The sequence below is a fragment of the Solanum tuberosum genome, unplaced genomic scaffold (genome assembly GCF_000226075.1).
Source record: "Solanum tuberosum cultivar DM 1-3 516 R44 unplaced genomic scaffold, SolTub_3.0 scf00443, whole genome shotgun sequence".
Classification (NCBI taxonomy): Eukaryota; Viridiplantae; Streptophyta; class Magnoliopsida; order Solanales; family Solanaceae; genus Solanum; species Solanum tuberosum.
Window position 1 is genome coordinate 27,724 of NW_006239434.1, and position 11,311 is coordinate 39,034.

At 34.5% G+C, this 11,311-nt stretch overlaps 1 protein-coding gene across 2 annotated transcripts; it reads left to right on the plus strand.

The window, feature by feature from the left end:
• Positions 1 to 2,435: 2,435 nt before the first annotated feature.
• LOC102603934 (TMV resistance protein N-like) lies at positions 2,436 to 8,349 on the plus strand. 2 transcript variants are annotated; one of them, XM_006364781.2, is made up of 5 exons: positions 2,436 to 3,043; positions 4,624 to 5,707; positions 5,806 to 6,081; positions 6,248 to 7,390; positions 7,477 to 8,349. In XM_006364781.2, the coding sequence occupies exons 1-5, from the start codon at positions 2,529 to 2,531 to the stop codon at positions 8,149 to 8,151; spliced, it is 3,693 nt and encodes a 1,230-aa protein (XP_006364843.1). In that variant the 5' UTR covers positions 2,436 to 2,528; the 3' UTR covers positions 8,152 to 8,349. The 2 variants fall into 2 exon arrangements, with proteins under 2 accessions (XP_006364843.1, XP_015159628.1); XM_015304142.1 differs by lacking the exon at positions 2,436 to 3,043 and adding an exon at positions 4,352 to 4,431.
• The last annotated feature ends 2,962 nt before the right edge of the window (positions 8,350 to 11,311 follow it).

Sequence of the window (11,311 nt, forward strand, 5' to 3'; positions counted from 1 at the left end):
AAAATAGATAGAAGTAGAATAGAAAATAGAATATAATAGAAAGAAATAGAAAATATTATATAAAAGAAAGAAATATTAATTAGCCCCACGTGGCAATTTTTGATTGGTTTGGTAGTAGTTGAGGAACCACCACTTCTAAAGTATGATAAGAGTAAAGTAATATATAAGTGCTTCTTGGATGCTCAGTTGTACCATATTAACGCTAGAATCATATTAATAGAGTAGATTCCAAGTTTTAATCCCACCCCACCACAAGAAAAGAAAAGAAAAAGTTACAAAGGATAAAATAACTGAATAAATTTGAAAGATTGAGTAACAATATTTTTTTTTTTATTGAGTTAATATCATTATATTTAGAATCGCTAGCTTTTAATGAAATCTATATAGAGTGTTGGTTATAAATATCAATATTATATTATTATCGATAAATATAATATAATAATAATTATATTATTGCCGCTAGATAATTGCCAAAAAATCCTTTATTTATTGTTGTGACAAATCAAGTCTCCATAGTAATTTTATCTTTTAATTTAGGGAAAAAAGTCTGAAATATATCTGAACTTTGGCCGAAATTGCTGTTATGATACCGAACTTTGGAAATAACCTTTTATCCCTGCACTATTTAATATTGTATTTTAAAGGTATATATGTGCCCATATGGCATAAATATTGCATAATTATAAATAGTAATGTGTCCACGTGGACACATATATACCTTTAAAATACACTATTAAATAGTTCAAGAGGGTAAAATGTCCTCCATAAAGTTTGGTATCGTAACAACAATTTCGGCCAAAATTAAAGTATTTTTCAGACCCTTTTTCCTTTAATTTATATTTCGCGTTGTCTCCTATTGATTGTTATATTTTATTCTTTGGAAATTAGTCAAGTAAAGAACTCAACATCACCTTTTGGAAGGGAAAGCAATTCCTGTGTTCTTTTTAAATGTTGTTTTTTTTTATTATCAAATTTAAATGTTCTTTTTGATTTCATGCACTCTTGAAGAAACAATAAATAAAATGGTAATTTTATTATATCATTCTTATTAATTATAAGTCATTTATATATTGACGAATGAATAATATTTAATAACAATGAAAAAATAGATATAAAATAATAAATTATCTCTTGATCTTTTAAATTAAATAAATAACTTCAAATTAAATAACTATTTTTAATATACTAGATAAACAAAGATGAACAGAGAAAATAGAAAACAAACATGTATAATACACAACATTATCACTCACAAAAAGAGAGAAAGAGAAAAAAGTTTCCCAAGTGTATGGAGCACAGTATTAAAGGAATAGAACAAAAATAAGACTTCAGTATCAATACTGAAAATGTATCAAGTTTATCTGCACAAGTAATTGATAGGGTTGCTATTATTAACTTTCGCATTATGACTTTTAGATTTTCGAGTTAATATCTCAGATTCTCACTTAATTTTGAATAGATAACTTATAAAATCATTCATTTTTGAGTAGTTCACTTAGAAAGTCACTCAATTTTATTTTATAACTTAAAAGTCACCCAACTATTGATGTTTCACTCAACATCTGAGATATTAACTCTTCTGAATACCAACAGTAATATGTCTAACTTCTGAATTTAGGTTGGTTACGTAATGACTTAATCAAATGAATGTATCGATTATGGTTATAAGTAATATTCTATAACAAGTTAAATTAAGTTGATAGCTTAAAGAAATGTCACTATACATGACTTAAAATCTCATGGAGGCAAAATCAAAATGTAGTTGTATTTAGAGACGAAACCAGAGTTAGGAGTTTGGAGTTCTAAATTTTGGGACAAAAGAGAAAAATATTGCTTTGCAAGTATACTTATACCTTAGCATGAGACTCATATCTATGTCAGAGGCGAAACCATAGTTAGAAGTTTGGGGGTTTTAAATTTTGGGATAGAAGAGAAAAATATTGTAAAACATGCTTCTTTTAAAAAGGAAAAGAGAATTTTTTGTTGATAGAAGGGTTCAAACCCACAACGAAAAGCATTTTCACCATTTTTTTTACGACAGAGGTTTCAATCAATTTTGTTAGGTGGTTCACAAGTTGATATACATATATATTTATTTAATTTTTTAATACAAATACAGAGTCTACAGAAAAGCTAGTGGATTCGTCCGAACCCACCTAGAGGCCTCTGATTGTCTTGCTCGCCGCATCGACACATTCCCCTCTCTCCCCGATATCGTCCCACACAGAAAGAAAGGGCACATAGCCCCGGCCCAACCTGTAGGTCTTATGGTAAGTAATAGTATTCTATAACAAGTTAAATTGCACCGATGGCATAAAGAAATGTCACTATACATAACTTGAACTCTAAAAGAAAACATGCATCAATCTTCTGAGGGAAGTTGCACTTATTAAATTTCATCTATCTATATATATAGCCTATAGGTAGATAATATGATCAGCTAGCCTATAAGCAAATCATCATACTTTTCTTCAATTCATGTCTTGCAGATGCAGGCATTCTAAAAATTCTTCATTCCTCCATTTACAATGGACAATTCTCACAGTATTCGTCACGAAATTACATCTCATGATCCACATTGGTCGTATGACGTTTTCTTGAGTTTTAGAGGTGAGGATACTCGAAAGAGCTTTGTTGATCACCTCTATACTAGTTTACGCGAAAAAGGAATACACACATTTCGTGATGATAAAGAGTTGAGTAGAGGAAAATCAATTTCCCCTGAACTCCTTAACGCTATAGAAAAATCGAGGTTTGCAGTTGTTATTTTTTCAAAAAACTATGCAGATTCATCGTGGTGTTTGGAGGAGCTGACGAAGATCGTTGAATGCAACCAACAGAGGGGACAAACGCTGATTCCAGTGTTTTATAGTGTGGATCCTTCTGTTGTGAGAAAACAGAAGGAGAGTTATGGAGACGCTTTCGCTAAACATGAAGAGAATTTGAAGGGATCAGATGAGAGGAATAAGATCCAAAGATGGAGGGATGCTTTAAAGGATGCTGCTAACATCTCTGGATTTGACGTCCAACACATGGAAGATGGGTAACTCATCTCACATATTCTATCTTATGCTCTGATTTATTAAGAAATATAAGTTAGAAAAAAAAGAGTATATATAGAAATAACTAGTATTGAAAATTGCTCACAATTCAATTAATGGATACTCGTCTATGCAGAAAACTTTCAGAATCATTACCAATATAGTTCTACTAGTGAGATAGAGAACTTTTAGAATCATACTCAATATATGAAATCTGAGAAGGATAAGACGTATACAAACTTTATCTCTATATTTGTATGGTAGAGACTGTTAATCTCATTTACACTCTCAATACCTTGTCTTACCTACTCTTTCTGTCATACAATAGTTGTCTACTTTATGAAATTAATTGATAATTTTATAGTTAGTTTCTAATTTACCGTTATCATTAATAGTCATTTCCCTATTAATATATTCAAAGGGTGAAATAGTAACATTATTCTTCTATTTATAATTTCTTTAGAAGTGTGCTAAGTTAATAGTGAACAACTATTATTGGAGTATTCTCATCTCTCAACTACTTATAAATTAAATAAAAGAAAATAATATATACTTTTCAAATATCTTATGTCTAAAAATGAAAATTTCTTTTTAGAAATACACAAGTGACCCACAAAATCAATTTTTTGGTATAAAAAGTATGTTATTTGTGTCTTAGTTTATGTAAATACTTTTTATTTTTTATAATTTAAATTATAGAAATTTTGTTTGATATTTTCAAATATTAATTTAATTTAATATTAAAAATTAATCTAATTGAAATCTATCTAACAAAAAAAATAAAATCCCTCGATTTGTGCCATGGAGAAAATTCCAAAAAAAAAAAAACAACCCCCTTCTTCTACTTCTTCTATTAACCTCCAGCAACTGCAATACACACAATCAAGCTTTCCGTCTTCCAAAACCAGGCCTTTTCGCCTCTGGAATCATCACATTCACACTTCAATATGACTTTTGGAGGTGGTAGTGGAATTGGGGGTGAAGATGTTTGTTTTTGGTGGCGGTGGAATATAGAGGATGAATAAAACTAATCTTCTAGTTCTTGAGAAATAATGAATAAAATATTGTAGTTTTTTTTTGGGACCCTTTTCGTGATTAGGCCAAAATTGGATTTTTGTTTTGTTTGTTATGTGTAAATGACTTTCAATACACCTGGTCCTCTTCCATTCACCGCTACTTAGGACGGTTGAAACTGTTGGTGGTCCTTTGATGTGTATTTGTACATCCTTCCAATCGGAAAATGTTAATCTTTCCCGAGTTTCTATAATCAAAAAGCCAAATGTGGTGGTGGTGGTGGAGGGGGACGGTGTAGTGGCTATGGTGGTGATGGCAGAGAGAGGATGAAGAAAAAAAATTGTACTCTGCAATGCCAGTAGTGTGCGTCCAATAGGTATATCTTCAATTAGTGTTCGATTCAAAAATAACTCAAATTTATGGAGTTGATTATAAAAGAAAACATTAGTATCAAACTCAGACATTTGGAAAATATTTGAATTTAAGGGAAATCGAAATGCAGCATGCACCAGTTATAACATTTTGGATTTGCAAATCTGATAGTACTATTTCTTTATCTTTCTTTTAGGCATGAATCAAGGTGCATTAGACAGATTGCTTTGACAATTTTAAAAAGATTGGGGCGTGTACGACCTAAAGTTGCAGATCATTTAGTGGGCATAGATCCCCATGTACAAAATGTTATATCTATGATGAATTTGCATTCTGAAGCTGATGTTCGCATAATTGGGATATGGGGTATGGGAGGCATTGGCAAATCAACTATTGCGCGAGCTGTTTTTGATCAACTTCAGGAAGAGTTCGAAGGTAGTTGCTTTCTTGATAATGTTAGAGAAGTTTCAACAAAATCCGGACTTCAGCCTTTGTCAGAAAAAATGATTTCTGATACATTGAAAGAGAGTAAAGACAATCTTTACACCAGCACCACTTTGCTGATGAACAGGTTGAGCTATAAAAGAGTGATGGTCGTTCTTGACGATGTGGATAATGATGAGCAGATAGACTATTTGGCTGGAAAGCATGAATGGTTCGGAGCTGGGAGCAGAATCATCATCACCACTAGAAACAGGCAATTGTTATTGTCTCATGGGGTGGATCATGTGTATGAAGTTAGTCCTTTAGGGATTAATGAAGCTTTGATGCTCTTCAACAAGTTTGCATTCAAAGGACGTGAGCCGGAAGGTGATTTTTCTGAACTGGCGCTGCAAGTCGCGCAATGTGCTTGGGGCCTTCCACTGGCTCTCAAAGTATTGGGTTCATTTCTACATAAAAGAACAAAAGCAGAATGGAAGAGCGAGTTGAAGAGGCTGAAAGAAATTCCCCATGATGATGTGATAGGGAAACTTAAATTGAGCATTGATGCATTGAGTGATCTAGACAAGCAAATATTGCTTGACATTGCTTGTTTCTTCAAGGCGAAGCGAAGAGAACCTGTCACCAGAAAACTCCTTGCTTTCGGTTTCAAACCTGAAATTGGAGTACCAGTACTTATTCAAAGATCACTTTTATCCATATCTGATGATGACAGGTTCCAGATGCATGATTTAGTTCAAGAAACCGCTTGGTACATGGTTCGCCATGGACATCCTAGAGAGAAATTCAGCAGGTTGTGGGTTCCTGACGATATATGCGATGTTATGTCAAAGAAATCAGTAAGTTTACACTACATGGTTGATATATTGAACAACAACTAGAGAGTCGTTGACGTAAAAATAAAAATTACTAGTAACTTCTCTTATTGAATGTGTAGGGTACCGGAGCAATTGAGGGAATAATATTGGCGTACTCTGAAAAGCAGAAGATGAACTTAGGATCACAAGCATTAAAGGGTATGGAAAATCTACGTCTTCTGAAAATCCAGAATGCTTACTTCCGTAAAGGTCCGAGTTATCTTCCAAATGAGTTACAATGGCTCAGTTGGCACAATTTCCCTTCAACCTCACTTCCACAAGACTTTGCGGGAGAAAAGCTAGTTGGACTTAAACTAATTCATGGCCAAATTTCACAACTTTGGCCAGAAGATAAGGTACCATTGCCCTCATAAATATTGTTCGTACATATTTCTTCTTTGTCCGAGTGACCACTATTGTAAAATAATTTACAAACAGATATCTACCTTACATTGAGTGTTCATTTTTCTCTTGCAATTAGGCAAAATAAGTCACTTATTATATGTTTCATGATTTAAACAGTATCTTGACAAGCTGAAGTATTTAAACCTCAGCTACTCCAAAGGGTTAATTAGCACTCCCAACTTTAGCCAAATGCCATATCTTGAAAAGTTGAACCTGAGCAACTGTACGAACTTGGTAGGAGTTCACAGATCACTTGGAGATCTTACAAGGCTTCGGTACTTGAATTTGTCTCACTGCTCAAAGCTAAAGAGTATTTCGAATAACATCCATCTCGAGTCTTTGGAAAAGCTTCTTCTGTGGGACTGCACAAAACTCGAAAGTTTCCCTCAAATCATAGGATTAATGCCAAAGCTTTCAGAACTTCACTTGGAAGGGACTGCAATCAAAGAGCTACCCGAGTCCATCATAAATCTCGGTGGGATTGTGTCCATAAACCTCAGGAATTGCAAGGATTTGGAATGTATAACTTATAGCATTTGTGGTTTGAGATGTCTCAGGACTCTAAATCTATCTGGCTGTTCAAAACTTGAGACATTGCCAGAAACCCTTGGACAAGTGGAAACTTTAGAAGAACTACTTGTAGATGGAACTGCAATTAGCAAGCTACCATCAACCGTCTCGGAGATGGAAAACTTGAAAATCCTTTCTTTCAGTGGATGCAAGAAAAGGAAAAAAGATAAGGCGTTCTGGAAAAACAGTTTTAGCTTTCGCTTGAATCTAAAGTTAACTTCACTGCCAAATGTCAGGCGCATCACAAGACGATTAAATACTAGAAGAAATAAGAAGCCAGAAATATCAGGACCATCATTATCTGGTTTGTGTGCCTTAAAGAAACTAGATCTTAGTGACTCTGATTTGGTAGATGAAATCGCTGGTGATGTTTGGCAGCTGTCCTCATTGGAAGAGTTAAATTTGAGCCGAAATAATTTTGATGTATTTCCATCAAGAATATATGGGTTACAGCAATTCAAGGTCCTGAAAGTGGATGAATGCAAAAGCCTTGTAGCCTTGCCTGATCTTCCCTGGAGTATTGTAATGATAGAGGCAAATGAGTGCCCTTCCTTGCAGAGTCTTGGAAATCTTTCACCGCAACATGCATTCTTGAAAAAGGTCTCGTTTTTCAATTGTTTCAAATTGTACCAACAAAGCCAAAAAACCAGCATTGGCGCTGCGGATTTGTTGCTGCATTTGCTTCTCCAGGTAATTTCTCCATTTCATGAATTTATAAAATTATTATGTTTCCAAAATAAAGTATCAAGAGATCGAATTTGTTAATTGTACAACAGGGTCACTCCACCTTTTATAGTCAATTTAGTATACTGATTGCTGGAGGAAAAATCCCCGAGTGGTTTGGTTATCAAAAAATGGGTCGATCAATCTCAGTCCAGCTACCTACAGATTGGCAAGACAACATTGCAGGGGTTGCATTCTCATTTGTTTTCGAGTGCCTTGTTCCAAAATCAAAACTAGGTGTTACTTTCAAGTTGATAAGTCCAAACCACCGAGAATACACATTTGAAAGTGCTCCAGCATCTGCTGCTTCAAAGATGGGGGAGGAGTACAAATATGATCACTTGTGGATAGCTTATATCTCTTTCCATCTTTTTCGTCTCCTCTTCCCCGAATTCACAACTGAAGATTGGAGTAAGGTTTGTTGTTGCCTTTCAATTAGCCTAAGACAAGAGCCATGGACCAAAGTGAGGAGGTGTGGGATTCATCTAGTGTACAAAAAAGACTTGACAACATCATTGGCAGCTGGGAGCAAAGAATTGACGGTGTATGACGAGGGAGGAGATTCAAAAAGGAAAGAAGAGGTGAAAGAGGATATCGTGGCACTAATGGCTGGGGTTAACGTTTTGAATTGGGACGTTGACTCCATTGAGCAAGATAACACTCAGCTTGCGAATTTGAGGAAATCACTTGCCTATAAGATTCAGAAGACTCTTTCCTTTGATTGCTAGAGTAGTGTTCTCTAGCTACTACATAGTACTAATGTTTGCTTATATCTTCAATTGAACAGTTGCTTGATGTTTCTGCTCGTCGATGGCACGTTTCTTGGTTTGCTTGTTTGTGCTTTACTTCCATGCATTGGATTGAGTAGTACTCTACTGCTTACTACCAATGGAAATTAGAAATAATCGTTGGCTTTGATTTTGTTGCATTGTTTGGCTTCTGGTGCACTGTGAAACGAACGGTGTAATGTGTAAATGTAATGGTTGTTCTTCTTTTGTTAAGAATAATGTATGTTCTGTTCTGTATATATATATATATATTTTAAGTGTATATGTGGTTTTTAACTCATTATATTCAATTTGCTCATCTTATTAATTCAAATCGATTAGGTATTTGTTACTTCATTGTGTTATGTTATTCACTCAATCAAAGCGAGTTAGAGTACGCAAACCGTTCATAATTTTTGGAATTCTTGCATAAACAAGAAACTTTTTTTTTAAACCTTTGCCGAGTTTACTATATCGCACAAATTAAAATGGATGGAGTAACTCTGAATCTCAATTGTGTCCTTGGCATTATGGATTATAAATGTGGACAAATCCAAATTTTGTGCTCAAATAATTACCGGTAGACAACACAGCCATACAAAAATCTCAACTCCAACACAACACTGATTTCGTGGTACAAACTTTCTAGGCTTTCAACAATTAGATTCAGGCCCATACATCAATTACATTGTTTTAATCAAATATATATGGAGAACCTTCACATTTATGCCTTTTTTTTCCTCTAGCAAAGATCATCAAGATTTAATTTTTCTTTGTTGGACATGTTGTTCTGGATGTCTGTTACAGAACACATTCTAACTTCAGAAAGTGAATCTATGGACAATCTTATAGTCACATAAAATAGACAAGTCATTAACTCTAGAAAATTGTGAAAAATCCATTTTCAATGGGATGATCACACAACTTTAGACCTCTAGTCAAAAATTTATATTGTTGTTACGGATATAATCATTTTCCTAATATAGAGGGTGCAAGTATTTGATTTTAAAATACAAATCACTCTTCTATTTATACAAACAAAGTAGACAGAGTTACATTTATCTAAATACAAACCATACAAAGTATGTACATTATTTTGAGACAAACCAAACTTAAGAAAACTACAAGGTTTACATCTTAGATTCTTCTTTTTTCTTATGGTAGGCGTTAATTGATTGAGCATTAACGTACACATGGCTTATCAGTGATCGGAGCGGATAACCGGTGCAGCGACCTTAAAATTATTAACAGCAAAATTAAAGCGGAACCTAAACTCATGACTAGGGCTATATATTGCTTTAGAGTTTTTATTAGCAGTAGTCATGTTGAAAGCAAAATCAACCGGATGAAACACAAGTTTAAACGCTTTATCTTTAGCTTTAACTACTGTCCCTGCTGCTTCCTTTTGCAAAATCACCAATGTCAGCAAATCTGTTAGCCCGCCTAATTTCTCAAGGAACTCGTCGCAGAAATGCTTTGAGTTCTTTGAGACCATATTGTATTTGTTACCAGGCCACGCATCGCGAAGATCTGATTGATTTTGTGGGCAGAGCACTCTGTTCTGCCCACTAAAATCTTTTTGCAATGCGTGTAATTGGGGTTTTTGGCAGCGGGACAGCTGAAAACCCCGCTGCCTTTCTCACATGACCCGTAGGCCCATTCGACGTTGTCGTAAACTTGGAGACGGCAGTGTGGAAGATGCCGCCGAAATAGATACCGTCTTTAAGGATACACCGAAATTGACTGCGTGCCCATCACTTTTGGTTATGGCGTAAACATGGAGGATCACTTCTGCCATGATTTGAAAGACTTTTTTTTTTTATAAAAAAAATATGTTGGTGAATGCAATAGAATGAATGAGGATTGAGGTGTCTGGGCTATTTATAAAGGGCTGCTAATCCATTTGCTTGATTTGCCATGATCAGTTGATGGGATTTTCTTGCTCTGTTTGGGGACAAATTCTTTGAGTTGTGGAATTTGGGGCCTCAAGAATTGGGTTCCCACTTCTCATACATGAGATTTATTGATGGAATCAAATGTACACTACACGATTATTGAGGTAAAATCAAGATATTTATGATGTCAAATTGGGATTAATTAAGACAATTTAAGTATTGGATCAAATTATTTTTAGGTGTCAAGGAATAATTATAGCATGTTTAGTTAAATAAGGTGATATGTTATAAAACTTTATAGTGCTAAATCATACTAAATGGATGGTATTCTATGTTTCCTTTTTATTGGGTTAGCATCAAAGAGGAAAGATAAGAAAATTGGAAACTATATATGTTAGTAGGATTATTTTTTTTTGTGCGTGAATTAGGTATCGGAAACTAATTCATGGCCAAATGCCGTATCTTGAAAAGTTGAACTTGAGCAACTGTACGAACTTGGTAGGAGTTCATAAATCACTTGGAGATCTTACAAGGTGTTGGTACTTGAATTTGTATCACTGCTCAAAGCTAAAGAGTATTTCGAAAAACATCCATCTCGAGTCTTTGGAAAAGCTTCTTCTGTGGGACTGCACAATATTCGAAAGTTTCCCTCAAATCATAGGATTAATGCCAAAGCTTTCAGAACTTCACTTGGAAGGGACTGCAATCAAAGAGCTACCCGTGAAAGAGATTGTAGAAAATTTTGGGAAAATTTCTTAATATCTATTCATACCTCATACGATCTTTATATACAAGCATAATCACTGAATAAAATAAAATAAAGCAACAACAATATACACCTGTCACCTTCTAATTTGTACAACACCTATCCATATGTAACAAACTATTATTCCTCACATGCCTAACATGTGAGTGCAATATTCTAGACTGATCAATCCAACGGTTCACATTTGATCTGTTTCATTCTTGATGAGAGGTTGAGATTATTCCACGTCACCTTCAGACAATTATTGAAGAGTAGTTGTCTGGAGTCTTCTTTCCTCTTCTTTCTCTTTCCTTTCTTCTTTCTTCTTCAAAGTCTTTAATCGTTTCTTTGGGAGAAGAAGAGTATGATGATGGAGAGTTATGAGTGTTAATATCCCCCCTCAAATTGGAGGGAAGAGAAGAAACCCCCAATTTGTGTAATAAATATTGATGAGAAGGGCCAGGCAGAGGTTTAGTGAATA